Source organism: Salarias fasciatus, chromosome 14, assembly GCF_902148845.1.
Source record: "Salarias fasciatus chromosome 14, fSalaFa1.1, whole genome shotgun sequence".
Lineage (NCBI taxonomy): Eukaryota > Metazoa > Chordata > Actinopteri > Blenniiformes > Blenniidae > Salarias > Salarias fasciatus.
Window position 1 is genome coordinate 39,039,189 of NC_043758.1, and position 16,074 is coordinate 39,055,262.

Here is a 16,074-nt window from a genome sequence, read left to right on the forward strand (position 1 = left end):
CGGCTCACACTCCGGAGATGCTACATGCTACAGAGCGGCTCACACTCCGGAGATGCTACATGCTCCAGAGCGGCTCACACTCCGGAGATGCTACATGCTACAGAGCGGCTCACACTCCGGAGATGCTACATGCTCCAGAGCGGCGCACACTCCAGACATGCTACATGCTACAGAGCGGCTCACACTCCGGAGATGCTACGTGCTGAACACGACTCCAGCTCACCAGAGTGTGTGTGCGATGTACACAGTCTGGTGAGCTGGTGCTCTCTCTGGGGCTGAATTAGTGGCAGAACTGTTTGAGATCCTGCTGGGAGTCTGCAGGCTGTCAGGCTCTATCACAACACTGAAATTGGAAATACTGACGTGCTGGACATGAGACTGCATAAACACAGAGAGGTGAAAGCACTGCGGTTTGACAAGTCATCAGCTGATTGGTGTGAAGCTCTGCTCTTCTTCCTGGACTGGTGACAGCTGAGGTTACAGTGATGAGCTGCTCAGCATCTGCAGCCCAGCTGCTCTCTAAAGTGCTGCAGATGATTTGACTGATGGTGACGGTGCTCAGAGCAGCTCTTCCTCCTCCTCCTGGGCCTCGGTGTGGAGTCAGGGCTCGGTGCAGCTCACCTTGTGCAGATTCTTCAGTTTGGGAGGCAGGTTGTCGCGGATCATTTTCATGGCTTTGAGCGGCGGCTCGTTGAAGTACGGCGGCTCCCCGTCCACCATCTCGATGACCATGATCCCCAGAGACCACATGTCCACCTGGACGGGACGAGACGCCAGGTGAGGGACGAGACGGCGATGCCGTTAAAGTGAGGAGAGCGAGCCGGTACCTCCGGTCCGTACGGCAGCCTGGAGATGAGCTCCGGCGCCATCCAGTACGGCGTGCCCACCAGGGACTTCCTCCTCTGCACCTCTTTGGACACCTGAGCGCAGAAACCGAAGTCCGACAGCTTCACCTGCGCACACGCACACGCGCACACACAGACACACACACACACACACAGAGGAAGGAAGCATGTGGGCTCTGTATCAGCTGATGAATCTTCCAGAATGAAGATGCAGCGTTTCAGCGTGGAGCGAAGCCGAGCTGTTCTGATGTAGACGGCGGTGTGTTATTCTGCCCTCAGTCTGGCCTTGCAGGCTCATCATCTCCAGTAGAGTCCTGTCTATTCTGATGCCACTCGGTGCCATCAGGGTGTGTGTTAAGCAGAACAGGAGCAACCTGCCAGGAGTCACGGTTCAGCCACCAAACCCTGAGTTCACATCACTCTGTCGTCTTCATAAATGAGCCAGTTTGGCACTACTGTCTTGGACTCCGACCCCAGAGTGGTGCTACGAAGCCTCCCTGTGACCCACTTCACTTCTGAGAGAGCTTCTGCACGACCACAAAACACCGGCTGCAGAGAAACGCTGCAGGCTGGGCTGCATCTGCTTCTCCTCCCAGACCAGCGGCAGCCAGCCTCACCAGGAAGCTCTGCACCCAGCAGCCAGAGCACTTCCTGGAACCGCGGCAGAAACAAATAACTGGCATGCATTCTGATGGCGCTGCGTCTCGGAGACCTGAGCTCTAATGGTTGCTCCACGACCGGCTGCTGCTGCGCTGCAGACTGAGGCGAGCTCTGAAACCAGCAGCTGTGAAGACATTCGGCCACACAGGCTCATTAAAGACACTGCGGTTTACACGCCAGCTCACGGCTCGGTCTGACGTGTGACTCGCACCTAGAGCGCAGGAGGGAGAACCCAAATTACATCAGAGCACTAATCCCCAAACAGAGGTTAAACTCGCTGAAGGTCACTGGAAATCAGACGTAATGCGAGTTGAGACTGACGGCAAACTCAGTGGAAACTGTGAGGAACCTCGGGGTCTTATTTGATCAGGATATCTCATTTAAAGCACACATCAACCTGGCTTGTAAAACAGCATATTTCCACTTGCGCAACATAGCTAAAATAAGAAACATTCTACCTAGAAGCGATGCAGAAAAACTCATCCATGCATTTGTTTCTGCGAGATTGGACTACTGCAACTCCCTTCTCGCAGCCTGCCCAAAAAGTGTATTAAAAAACTTTCAGTTGGTTCAAAATGCAGCCGCCAGATTATTAACTGGAACTAGAAGACGTGAACACATTACTCCCGTTCTAAAATCTCTTCACTGGCTTCCAGTCGAGTTTAGAGTTAGATTTAAAATCCTTCTCCTCACTTACAAAATCCTAAATGGGATGGCTCCAACCTATCTCCAAGATGCTTTAACGCCTTACCAACCAATCAGAGCACTTCGCTCTCAAAATGCAGGGTTACTGGTGACTCCTAGAGTCTCTAAATGGACACTCGGTGGAAGAGCCTTTAGCTATCAGGCACCATTTTTATGGAACCAGCTTCCAAGTGGTGTCAAAGAGGCAGACACAGTCTCCACATTTAAGGTTAGGCTCAAGACGTTTCTCTTCGATGCAGCCTATGATCAGGTCAGCTAGGGACTCTAAACTAAACTAAACTAAACTAAACTAAAACAAACCAAACCAAACTACAGTAAACCAAACTAAACTAAACTAAACTAAACTAAACAAACCAAACCAAACTAAAGTAAACCAAACCAAACTACAGTAAACCAAACTAAACTAAACAAAACTAAACTAAACTAAACTAAACTAAATTAAATTAAATTAAATTAAATTAAACTAAACTAAACCAAACCAAATTACACTAAACAAAATTAAACTAAACCAAACTAAATTAAACTAAACTAAACTATACTAACTAAATACTAGCTTAAACAGTTAAGTATCCACAAAGCTGCCCCAGGAGCTAGAATGCTGTGGGAAGTACGGTGCACTGAGCCCTGTCCTCCTCTAATGTCTGAATGTTATTCCCTTCAGTCCGTTCATTGCTTTTCACCTGCTGTCCCCCCCTTCGAGGGGGAGTCTTCTCCAGTTTCAGTTGCTGACTCCACTATCACGAGGGCCTATGAACAAGCTCCGTCCGGACCGGGAGGACACCCCTGTCGGTCCTGCCCGTGGACTGGCTTCAGTTCTACTGCTGGGATCCGTGGTTCTTGTGCTGGACCGTCCAACGGACTGTCCTCAACATTGTCCTAGGCTTTACTTCTTATTGTCTCATGCTAGCTGTTGCCAAAGCTGTCCATCCCTGGGAGAGGGATCCCTCCATACTGTGGTTCTCCCCAAGATTTCTTCTTTTCCCACTGGGTTTTTGGAGTTTTTTTCTTGCCGGATGTGAGGGTCGAAGGCGGTGGTTGCTTCGTTCTGTCTCGTTACTGTAAATATTGACATATTACCATTATGCTTATTCACTGTTTTTACTTTTACCGACAAATGTAACATCTTGAAGCCCTCTGAGGCAACTGTTGTTGTGATACTGGGCTATACAAAAATAAATTGATTGATTGATTGATTGGAATTGGATGAAGTGCTGTGAAAGAAGGATGACTGGAGCTACTTCCTTTTTAAAGCTTAGTTCAGTTGTCAGCGGTGACAGAGCCAAACAGGAAGTGCCACAGTCCGGCTAGACAGGATCCCTGGTCCCTACAAGACCTGCATAATCCTGCTGGGTTCTCCGAGGGGCTCCAGGAGAGAACATCCCGGGTCTGCCTAAAGAACTGGCCTGGACTCAGGATGGGGCTGAGGGACGGTGTGTGTGTGTGTGTGTGTGTGTGTGTGTGTGTGTGTGTCTGTGTCTGTGTGTGTGTGTGTGTGTGTGTGTGTGTGTGGCAGGCCAGCAGCTGCCCACTTCCTTCTTTCTGCCTGCCGTGGTTTGATTTCTGTAGAAAGCAGAAATTTTGCTTGTCAACGGGCAGGAAGTGATTTGGCATTTGGCGTGGCTCAGCTCTGCTGCAGCAGTACACACACACACACACACACACACACACACTTCTCTCTCCAGGTTTATTCTCACCAGCGTCTCCTGACTTACTGTCATTCACAACTTAAATGGAGAAAAGTCATCGAATGCAGGATTCTCCTGGTGCCCCAGGATACGGTCCGGTTCAGGGGTACGGTCCGGTTCAGGGGTACGGTCCGGGTCAGGGGTACGGTCCGGGTCAGGGGTACGGTCCGGCTCAGGGGTACGGTCCAGGTCAGGGGTCTGGGGTACAGTCCAGGTCAGGGGTCAGGGGTACGGTCCAGGTAAGGGGTCAGGGGTACGGTCCGGCTCAGGGGTACGGTCCAGGTCAGGGGTCAGGGGTACGGTCAGGGGTCAGGGGTACGGTCCGGGCCAGGGGTACGGTCCGGGTCAGGGGTACATACCCGGCCGTCGTGGGTGAGGAGGATGGAGTCGCTCTTGATGTCCCTGTGGATCACTCCCTGTGTGTGCAGGACCGACAGCGCCTTCAGGACGGACAGACACACCGCGGCGATCTGCTCCTCGTTCATCCTGCAGAAGAGGAGGCGGCGGCGCAGCATGTGGTGACACTGCCCCCTAGTGGCTGACAGTACTGAATAAAGGCTCAGATCATGACTTCCTGTTACCTGGTGTGTGTCACGATGTCGGTGAGCGCCCCCCCCTCCAGGAACTCCATGACCACCCACAGCTCGTCTCCCACCAGGTAGCTGTTGTACATCTCCACCACGTTCTCATGATGGTAGTCCCGCATGATCACCACCTGCAGAGACCAGCGGGACACACACTCTGAGGAGGGGCTGCCGAGAAACGCCTCCGCCTGCTGGAGGCGTCCCACAGACGCGCCGGAGCTCCGCACCTCGTTGAAGAGCAGCTCTCGGCGCTGCTGCTTCCTCAGGTCCATCTTCTTCACGGCCACCAGCTTTCCCGTGGTCTTCACCGTGGCGATGCACACGATGCCGGTAGAGCCCTCCCCGATCTTGATGTAGTGGTCCAGGTAGGTGCGCGGGTCCCCGGGGTCCACCACCATCTGCAGCGCCGCCCTGAACTGCTCGTGAGAGACCCTCTGGGGCTCCCGCTGCGGCGAGCGGCCCTGGGGGGCGCCGCCCGGCGCCGGGGCCCCGGGGGGCGCGGGGGGCCGCGGCGCCGGCACGCCGGGGTGAGGGGTGTGCGGGTGCTGGGGGGCCTCCGGGGTGAGGATGGGGTGGGAGGCGTGGTGAGGGTGCTGGTGGTTCGCAGGAGGCTTGGACCCGGAGGAGCTTCGGGCGGAGGGGCCGTTCTGAGGGGACGAGTCCTGGTGCCGACCGGGCTGCAGGACACACACACACCACACACACACCACACACACCACACACACACACACACACACACACACACACAGTGAATCAGTCTTCTTTCTCGGCATGCCTCTGAGGAGACTCTCCTCTACTGGCCTGAACCGTTTCAGCTGATTCCAGCTCTCAGAGGAAAAGGAGAACAGGAGCAGCTGAAGGTGGAGGCGGAGGTGGAGAGCGCTGAGGCGGAGGTGGAGGGCGCCGCTACCTGTCCCGTGGGGCTGCGGCCGCCCTCGCTGTCCGTCCTCGGGTAGGTGTTGAAGGGCCGCGGGTTCTGCTGCGCCGGCTTGACCACGCCCTCCGTTATGGGCAGGTTGGGGGTTCGGATGTTGGGCCCCGAGAGGGGCCTCTTGTCCCGGGGAGACTGGGGGCTTCCGTCCCGGGACACGTAGCTGGACTTGGGCCTGTGGTCGCCGGGCTGATCTCTGCGGAGGACCTGGTCCTGAAGAGGGAAGACGGAACAGTTACTCTCAGATCTTTAGTTCCTGTCAAGGCGGAGCTGGAGAAGGACTCTTTCATGTAACAGAGGCCACTGTGAGACCACCAGTCACAGTCCAGCTTCTTCTCACAGTTTGAATGTTCTCCGTGTATTCTCAGGCCTCAGTGAGCAGACCCTCCACCCTCACCTGGTCCCGGTCTCGGTGTTCTCTGTCTCTGTGGGGTGGAGGAGGTGGTCCAGAGCCCGGCCTGTCCCTGCCGGCCCTGCCGGGCTCCTGGCCCCGGGGCTGCTGCTGGGGCCGACCCTGGGCCGGCTCGTCTCTGTGAGGGGGGCGCAGGACGCGCTGACCCTGCCGGGGGTCGCCTTCCGCCCCCTGGTGGTCATGTCGGGGCCTGCCTCGGAGGAAGAAGAACAGGCTGGTTGAAATCACAGCGTCCTCCCAGCACGTCCGGCCCCGGGTCTGTAGTTGAAGTCCCCACCTGTCTGGGTGTGCGTAGTGTCTATGGTGGGGGTCTCCGTTCTCCTGCCCGCCCCCTCCTCCTCCTCCCGAGGAGCCGGAGTCCCTGCGGGGCTGGATGGGGGGGCTGCCTCGCCGCAGGGAGTTGGAGCGAGTCACGGACATGGTGTCGAACTCATCCAGCAGCCAGGTCAGAGAGCCGTCCACGCCCAGCTTGCTGCCGCGCACGATGGTCTGCAGATCCAACCAGGAGAGAAGCAAACATGGACACTGAACGTCTCACTGACGAAAACAGATCTGTGGTGTTAAACGCAGCTTCCTCCCCCCTCAGCTGACTGGAACCCGAGTGACCAGCTCACCTTCCGCGGCTCCACGGTGGTGATGACCGTGGCGTCGATGAACGGCTTGGGCCGCTTGGCCGTGTCCTCGATGAGCGACTGCCATTGCCGCGGCAGCCCCACGAACTTCTGCTCCTGCTCGTCGAAGTCCGTGTGCACGCGGTGCTCGAAGTTAGACGGCGCCGAGATCTGGATGCGAGACTTCTTCTTCTTGGTGAACATGATGGTGGCTGAGGCTGCTGCGACCGAGCATCAGACCTGCGGAGAGACGGCGAGGGAGATTCACAACCGACCTGAACCGCCCTCGACCCAGAGATGCTCTGATCCGACCTGGGATCCGACAAGAGGATCAAGTTCATCATGAAAAATCAACTCCACAACATCTGCACACACTCTGAGACCTCAGGAAGTTAATAACAGATGCAAAAACAGATCAGACTCTCCAGAGAGTCATGTTTTTGTGACGCAAACTCCTCAACCTGTTTAGCAAAGCTCAAAAATACACTGTTCACAGTGGCAGTAAAGGTTACGGCTGGTTTCAGTCCACTGAGCATGGAGCGGCAGTAAAGCGGCAGAAGCAACTGTGACCTTTAGCTGAAGGTCAACGACAGGCCGAGCTCCGGTTCGACTGCTGGACTCTCCACACCAATGACAAGACGAAGCTGAAACAAGCAAGATTACAACACAACCGGCGAAGAGTTCGGCAGCATCTCTGAGCGTCTCAGCCACAGTCACAGCGGCTTCGGTTCAGTCTGACGTGAGGCTGACAGGTCTGGACAGACAGCCGCAGGACGTTCCTCCATTTAACGACCGCCATGCCTCTGAAAGCTGTTCCTAGGCCTGATATCTTCAGACTGGGCCGATCCTCAATCAGTCAACACCTCAGAAACACGGCAGACGTTATCGCTTGTGGAGAACCAGACGATGTACCAAGGGCCGTGCTGTCGGGGAGGAGAAGACGGGGCCGCGGCGTCGTCTGAAATTAGCCGTCACCACACAGATTTAAAAATATCTTTCCATCGGAATTTTTTTTGGCATATTCCCAATTTTAGCAGCTAGAAGCCCTTCTTAAAGTAATGACCTACAAGCCACTGCTCGACTGCAGAGCTGCCCCCACCACTAGTGAGCGCGACAGAGCCATCGCTGCACCTTTCAAACATCTTGGATTTGAAAAGTGTTTCCCCACAAAGCAAAGACTGTAAATCAGTACTTTCCTCTAAAGAGTGAAAAGAAGACAGCGGGGAGCTGAGACAGCATGGGATGGAGGGATGATTTATTTCTAGATGAACCTTCACAGGACGCTTCCAGAGAGGCTCGTCTCTCACTGCCTTCCTGCAGCTGACGCTGTCTGCTTCCACTTAACGCCATCCGTGGAGACTTTGCCTTTTTGAGTGTAAAACTTTTTTTGTGAATGATCCGTTTGTGCTGCTACATCACTTGACAGTAGACCCATACAACGAGTTAATACTGAAAAGAACTGATCTGAGATACTATGAAAACATTATTTCAGGGACAATTTCCATATATCATCCTTAAACAGGCTGAAAATCACATCTTCTGAAAAGCACGGAGTCAGGTTGTTCTGCTGTGGAGCTTCAAGGTTCACTCCTTTCCCTCTAATGGGCGTGTTTCGGTTGCGGCGTACCTCCAGAGCCCTGCCGGTGACGGGCAGCTGATCAGAGGGGTCACCGCTCTCTCAGAGGTAGAAACAGGAGAAAGCTAAAAACACGGCCATGAAACAGAAGGGGTGAAGTGGGCGAGCTGGGCCGAGCTGGGCGGGTCGTGTGTTAGAGGCCATGAGTCACACACTGCAGTGTTCAGAAAGCCTTTCACAGCAGGAGCGTTTGAAGTCAAGTGCGGCCCGCCCCGCCCAGGAATACTGGGAGAAAACTGAGGTTCGCAGCCAACAATGCAGCTCGGAGCCACAAATACAGCACGGCGAGTGGAGAACGGCGCCGACTGCAACGAAACAACGTCACAGCAGCTCAGACTGCAGGAACATGGAGAGGTCTCACTGAAAGGCCAGCAGATGCTCCACGTCTCAACCTGCTGGTAAACCACACTGCGGACAGAACTCAGCACGCCGTCTGAACACTCAGCTCTCTGAAGACTTTAAACTTTCAACAAACTCAAGTGGAAGCACATCTCAGGAGGTCCTTGTCTTTGTGAAGTGTTATCTTCTGAGGCCAGCGGGACTCCATTAATCTGAGGAAACTAGTTCACACCACTAGACAGCAGTTACTGCTCTGTGAACGACTGGAAAATGGTTATGCATTGCTCAAGTGGAGTCATTAGGATTTTCTATGAGAAAACTTTACCTTCACTTTAAACTTTTGTGCATATAGACGATCCAATGGATGGATAGACGGATCAATATAGCAGTACTGCGAAGTCTGACGGGATATGTAACTCATCTCAGAGTGAAAGGTCTTACTCAGTTGCGTTTACTTGAATAGTTTGTTCTCAGACACGTTTACAGTGAAACACTCCGGTCGTCCTCCACACCACAGTTGCACAGATAAATACTTTTGTTTTCCAAAGTGAGATAAGTGTTGGAAAACAACAGATTTCATGAGCACGTCGTAAGAATAGAGCATGGGTGTGACATTCAGTGGCGGTGAGCCTGGTGACAGCAGAGAGGAGAATAAATCCCTGTCATTAGCTTTAACAAGGGCGGTCCGTTCACATGGCAAAGCAGTGCCTTCAGGGAGTCTGGGACTAAAGATGACTGTATAAACTATGAGAGTCATTAGAAAGAACAAAAGTTTGAACCTGACACAGTGTTTGCATGCAGCGGTCTGACGGTGAAACGGTCCGTTCTGTAGCTTCTGGAGAAATCTGTTCCTGGCAGCCGACGTGCAGAGGGGAAGAACAACGTTCTGCTGCAGCCAACACGAAGCAAGAAGCGATAAGATTCATACACAGCCAAGGCCGGACTGCAAACACCAACCTCAAAAATCCCCGTTTGACTTCACGGTTCGCTTCCCGCTGCGAGCTGGAAAAGCAAGCATAACCGAGGAAGCAGGAGGTAACATGAAGTGACATGTGAGCACAGGTATGCAAATCGATGAGGCTCTATCAGTGTGAGAGACACACAGCCAGAGGCAGGAAACACAAATGATCCAGAGTTCATCCTGACAAACGCAGCAGGAAAACCTCTGAATCCGGGGAGCCATGCAGTGACTAGTTCCTACAAAGCCTCCTCTTCATGACGGCCTGAAGGTTTAACAGCACCTCCTCCAGCAGTGAGATCATAAAACACACCTCGACACAAACTGTCAAGGTAAGACACGCAAACATTACATGTCCAGGTTGTCAAGTTTTACATTCACACGACAAAAGGCAGAAACACTGAACACGATGCAGTGAGCATGCCAGGCCATGAGGCGGCGCTGTTGGCGGTTTGTGTCATGTGTCACACACTGTGCAGAAAACAATAGGTTCCAAATATTAACAGTGGAGAGCACCTGACATTCTTATGGACAGATGATGAACTGGACGAGAATAGGAGTGAATCTCAGCTGTAGAACTACTAATATAGACTATAGAGCTAGAATACAGACTGGGAGTCACGACACCCTGGAGGACTCGTTTGTTATTGACTGTCCTTTCGCAGTCACAGCACCCCCGCCAGTTCTCAGGGTGGAGTCACAGCATTCAGAAAATTTTGTTTTCAGCGACAACGACCACCATTGTCGTGTAAACAGACACACAAAACACACATTTAGCAAAAAAAACATTTAGCTTTTTCATTGTTGTGTGAACTGGTCCAAAGCTACGACTCCCCAAAGGCTCAAAGATCTCCTCATACACATCTTATTTCCACATGTCAATGTTGAAAATAGCTAAAAATAAATTGACTGACATTGTTTACTGCTTCTTCTTTGATGGTGGTGTTCCATTTTTCACAATATTTGACGAGTCTTTGTTGAAAGATTCATGGAAACGGTGATATGGAGTTCAGACAGGGAGAGAGACGTCTTCAGCAGGTGCACGGTGAAAACACAGACGGCCCCGGGGCCCCAACTGACATAAGACCCCCCCTCCACCCCAACCACATCACCATAAAACTCCAGCCTTTGTGTGAGACCAACAGGTGCTTCCTCTCCCTGACAGCAGCATCAATTTCCTCTTTCAATGTTTCACTGTCTCAATTCAGAGAATCAAACACAACCATGCTGTCCCAGGACAAACTTCACAGTAACTGTACATAGAAATGAACAGAAGTATTCATTTCTCTATACAGTGAGACTGCTATAAAGTCAAATTACTTAAAAAATGAAGCATAATATTAATTTTGAGAAAACCTGCTGAATGACGGCGTCTAGGAATCCTCTCTCTCCCTGTGTTCTTAAAAATTTTCCTCCACACGGCAACGGTGCAAGAAATATCTGCGTCCGCGACCCCAAAACAATGTAGTGCATAAACCAGCCAGGCCTGTAGGTGGAGCTGTAACTGCCACGGAGAAGGAAGCACGGAGCATGCACGTTCAGCTAGTGCGCTGTAAACAAACAACGCCGGAAGACACGGCCTTATTGGACCGAACAGCATCAGGAGTAGTCCGCCACGGCTGTCAAGTAATGTCACACAGGGTTAAAGGTCGAGAGGCCACGCGATGACACCATTTTTAAGCTAGTGTGCGTCTTGCCCTCCCGCACGACGGTCTCGAAACGCTGCGCCGTGTGGAAAACAGTGTTTTCATGTGAACAGGGCCTCAGAGTCCCTCGTCTCCCTGCTCCCTCCTGGATCTGTCCTGCCTCCCCCGCTGCTGCTGCTGCCCCTGCATGCCTCACTGAACAGTGAGAAAGCCTGTCGGGTAGCGGCCGGAGCCGGGCCGAGGAGCTCTGGATGACGCCGCTGTCCTGTAGAACATGGGTGGTCCGCACGCTGAGACACAGCCAGGGCAGTGATAGGGGCTCGCCCCCCACCCACCCTGCAGGATGCTTCATCTGCACAGAGAGCTTTCACACAGTCAGCTGCTGCCACTCAGGTAAACTTGACGTAGTTCACCCAGAGTTAAGTGTAGCCTGACTTCACCTCCTGAAATTTGGATTGTTTTATGAGCTTTAACCATTTTACACGAGTTATTTGTGTTTACTATAAGCTTTGTTTAGTCAACCAAAAGAGGCAGCAGGGACATCCCTAATGACAACCCATGGCACGCCTCGTACCCATACCCGGGCCCCAGAACCCCACTCTGAAAGTGACGTTACTCATCCACACGGCAAATCTCACAACAGAAGAATGAGGAAGCACAAAACAACATGAAAACACAGCTTGTTGCTTTATGCCTATAAAAGGAGCTAGGAGTGAGAAATATGAATTAATGAAACAAAACAATTAGAATAATGTGTATGTAATGTTAAAATGTTGAATCGGTTTGTTAACAGGCATACGCTGAATACTCCCCTCTTACACTGAGCTGGAAACTGCTCAAGGTATTTTGTGGGAATAGTTAATTGTATAGAAACCATGAAGGGGCAGTAATGCCACACTGTGCTGTGTTTTTACAGGTGTTCACAGCTTTTCTAGAAATATGAAGAGGTGAAAGGAGGCTGCGACGAAAACAGTCCTTCCCAACGCTGCTCTGAAAGGAGAACGGCCCTGCTTGGTTGATCTGAAGGCCTGGTTCTCAGGCCTCTGCAGGGTTTGATGGAGCAGAGAGGCCTGAGAAAAAGCTCCCTGAGGTGCAGGACTGGGAGGCAACTCGGCTTTAGGAAAGAGCTGCGGTGGTTTAGAGAGTAACCAACAACCACAGCAGATGAATATGTGCTACGATGGAAGGTTCCAGCCCAGGCCCAGGTCCAGGCCCAGGTCCAGGCCCAGGCCCAGGCCCAGGCCCAGGCCCAGGCCCAGGCCCAGGCCCAGGCCCAGGCCCAGGCCCAGGCCCAGGCCCAGGCCCAGGCCCAGGCCCAGGTCCAGGCCCAGGCCCAGGCCCAGCCACTTTAAAATGTATCCCTCAATCCGTTCAATCCCAAATGGTGTGGCGTCTTCTGCTGCCTGGCTGCTGAGCCAGGAAGCCGAAGCAGTTAGCCTCAAAGCTAGCATCTGCTTTGGATCTAGCAGGAAACAAAGTCTAATGCAAACATGTAGCAGGTTTTAGAACTGCGATGAGCGCACCGCCATTGGTCACTGGAGGCTGTGTATTTTCCCAAACGTGAACTTTTCCGGTTTCCTCCAACAGACAATGGTGAAAAAAACACAGGGAGAGTGAATTTCACCCTCAGGGTCCCCAGTCGATGCAAACTCTCTGCTAATAGCATCTCACTTTGGTTACTCAGGAGATGGGAAGCTAAACAAAGCACTGAGTCAATGGTTTGTAGTGCTGCTACATTTAGCGAATAACTTCTTACAAACTGTAGATTTACATCTACTTTATGAGCGTAACTTTACTACTGGGGCTGCTGGTTAGCTCTTTAAAGGTGCATTAAGGAGTTTGCATGTTTTATGCGAAACAGCGCCCCCTGCAGGCCTTGGGCGTAATGCCGCTTAGTGAAAAACTCGTGCCTGTGGCTCGCGTGCACGGAAGAGGGGGACTCCTTCCTCGCTCTTTTAGTAGCGCTCAAGTAAGATTCAAGTTTCTTCTCCCTGGTGGAGTCTGTGTGGAGCTGTGGCAGTGCTAGAAGCCAGTCTGTTCTGACTTTCTGGAAGATCCTGCTCAGTTGTTGCTCACTAAGCATCTGGCGGAGTAATGGCGGACAAAACGAAACCTAACCGCGCATTACGTCATTCCTTTCAAATTCTCCCCAAAAAAACTCTGGTGCCGGACCGGCACTGTGACTTTCAAGTGACAATTTAGCGCTGTTAGAGGTACTTGTAATGAATATGTCAGGGCACATTGTACACATCATTAAAAATGTGTAACATATTTATGGTGGAAAATAAGTAGTTTTAAGGTTGTAAAACTCCTTAATGCACCTTTAAAATGCTCCAATAATTTTTTTCCACTCCTGATATCTATAAAATAGCTGAGAACACTCACATCCCTCAACTCGTTGCAGTCTGACTGAGAATTACAGTGAGAATCAGCTCTGTGCAACACTGCAGCATTTATTGTATTTTCATATACATTTCACTCTAAAAAGCTACGCCGTCTGTCGATGGCAATATGTTTCGGTACGAGAGAAAACAACTACAACAAATTAAAGTACACAAAGAAGAGCAACATGGACATTTCAATGTTTAACCATTACTAGAAAAACTAGAGTCTGAATTCCAAGGAAAATTCAACAATTGTGAATAAAAATGAAGTTTCTGAGCTGTTTATTCAGCGTTAAAGGAGCTCTCCGTGATTCTGCACAATTTTGAGCCCTGACTTCAGTTTGAAATGTTGGCTCCGCCCCCGAGCTCTCTGACTGGTTCCTCACATTGAGAAAACCCTCCCACTCCCCCTCCGCTCTGCTCCCGCTCAGCGTGCACAACGCTACATGCACATCCCATACGCGTGCACAATCCTCCGGAGGAAACACAGCAGAAGCCACTTCGACTCTTTTTTGTTCAAAATAAATGGCCGCTTCGTCTCAGGTGAACCATATGTTACCTTGTCGCTACATGTTCGATGCAGAAAGTAGCTTGTTGCTCCTTCGGCTTCCATGCTGGTCTGTTTACCGGTGTCGTGCACGCACTGAAGACGGCCTGGCTCCGCCCCCACTGCTGCTGCTGCTGCCACTGGAGCAGAGAGGTCGTCACGCTAAATCCTCAGGCAGCGCTTTGCGGGGCCAGATATCCAAAACACGCTGATCAATGTGTGATTTTTTTTCACAGAAATGTAGCATGGAGTTGCCAGTACATGATGTCAAAAGCATTTTTCTCGTCGTGGTTAAATTAAAATCGCGGATAGCGCCTTTAAACCTACACTAAGTAACTTTTCAACCTTAATAAAACATTTTAATATCTTTTGTGATGATACATCGACTTACAACTAGTTGAATGACCCTCTGTCACGGGCTGCGGGCGTCAGTATTGCTTTCACTTGGACTGAGCAGCTGTGAGGAGGGTGGTAGGAACCCTGCTCACTAAAAAACTCCAAATGTGCGGACTGCTTTACGGCGTGCGTCACATCATGATAGAACATTGTTTAGCCACCATTAGATTCATTACCTCGTCGCTATCCGTCCTTCTCACAGCCACTGGAAACAAATGAAGGCGAGTTCAGTCCGACAGCACGCCACCGGGAGCAGCAATTTACGATGCCAAGCGCTAGGCCTCATGGGAACTGTAGTATTCGGTCAGGCAAAACACTACCGCTGTTGTCCAGTGGTGCTGCCAAAATCAAGGAAAACTGAAAGTTCCTTAGTGTCGCTTTAAAGCTGGTGTCCGGAGTTTCCGTTCGTTTCCAACGTATGTATCATTTTTTAACAGAGCTTAAATGTGTCAGTCTGGTTCGATACTTTACTATAATATTAGCATAAAGCAATATAAAAATTTATTTATGAGCCCCACCTTCGTCTCATAGACCCCCATGTAATCCGAAAAAGCGCCGGTCAGCGTCAGCCAATAGATTTCGAGCTTCCGCTTTGTGGCGCTGTCAATCAAAGTGTGCACGCAGCCAGAGAGCACGGCCGCTCGCCCAGGAAGAGGAGAGTTAGCTCCGCAGCAGCCGCCGCGCTTACCTCGGATATATCCACTGTCTGCTGAACATCCACCGTAAACAGCTCAACATGGAGGATGCTGTAGGACTCGGAGGCTCTCATTTTCACCCGACACACAATGCGCGTGCACAATTAAAGGGGCGTGGCTTGGTCGCTCATGAAAGCAGAGGGAGGGCGGAACCTCGAGACGCTGGATTAAAAAAAAAAAACTCTCTCTTTCAAAACTCCGGACACGAGCTTTAAGTAATGGCTGTAATGACTTATGTGAGAGTTGAAAGACATGTTGATTGACCACGCCTCCTCGGCACGTGTTGCTCTGATGGTTTTCTGCCGCTCATGCATTCTTCACATAACTGTCGTGTATTACAGCACCAATCACACTGCGGTGTTGAAGAAACTGACGACAAGTAGCTTCAAAAAGCCAGAAAAAGTGTTTATGGTGGCCGGGACGTTACATTTCACCGGTAGTCCTGTGGGCCTCAGCTTTTAACCCCGTAGGAAAAGAGCTGAGTACACAGAAGTCACACATCAAAACTGAAAACCGAATTTATAAAAACGACTATGGAGTTTAGCTCGTGAGAAGAGACATCCATTCAGTCTACACAGGTACAAATTTACAATAAGAAGAGAAGAAAAGTTTAAAGAACAACTTATATTTCCTTCAAAACTGCCATACACTGCTGCTCATCCCTCAAATGCATGAAGGCTTTCCACCTGTACAAGGATAAACAAGAATAAACGGCTTACCAGGCATTGTTTACTTTTGACAAAATGGTTTGAATTAATCGGAATAAACTACAGGTCATTTTAAATTTGTCAGGACTGGAGTATTTAAGAAAGACGCATCGGCAGCCACAGAGCGTTGAAGTGGGTTGGGTTGTTGGAGCTTTCTGCTCCTTTGTCACTTCATATGTTAAATTATGTGTCCCTTCCTGACTGAAGGCAGCCTCTAAGACATGATAATGACATTCCCATGCCTGCCCCTGGCCACAGGGGTTCAGGGCGGCAGGACAGGGTATAAATATCGGTTTGTGTCTTAGAATTTCAGAACTCACACTGACTGAGCAG

At 51.1% G+C, this 16,074-nt stretch overlaps 1 protein-coding gene across 2 annotated transcripts in view; it reads right to left on the reverse strand.

The window, feature by feature from the left end:
- The window catches only part of pak4 (p21 protein (Cdc42/Rac)-activated kinase 4), a 30,726-nt gene that overhangs the window by 2,755 nt on the left and 11,897 nt on the right, over nt 1-16,074 (reverse strand). For both annotated transcript variants that reach the window (XM_030109164.1, XM_030109165.1), the window contains exons 2-10: nt 6,437-6,673; nt 6,100-6,311; nt 5,808-6,012; nt 5,390-5,623; nt 4,707-5,156; nt 4,477-4,610; nt 4,255-4,381; nt 828-953; nt 622-756 (exon numbers count right to left, since the gene is read on the reverse strand). In XM_030109164.1, coding sequence (XP_029965024.1) covers nt 622-756; nt 828-953; nt 4,255-4,381; nt 4,477-4,610; nt 4,707-5,156; nt 5,390-5,623; nt 5,808-6,012; nt 6,100-6,311; nt 6,437-6,637 — 1,824 coding nt within the window. In that variant the 5' untranslated portion in view covers nt 6,638-6,673. The remainder of the gene's footprint in view (nt 1-621; nt 757-827; nt 954-4,254; nt 4,382-4,476; nt 4,611-4,706; nt 5,157-5,389; nt 5,624-5,807; nt 6,013-6,099; nt 6,312-6,436; nt 6,674-16,074) is intronic.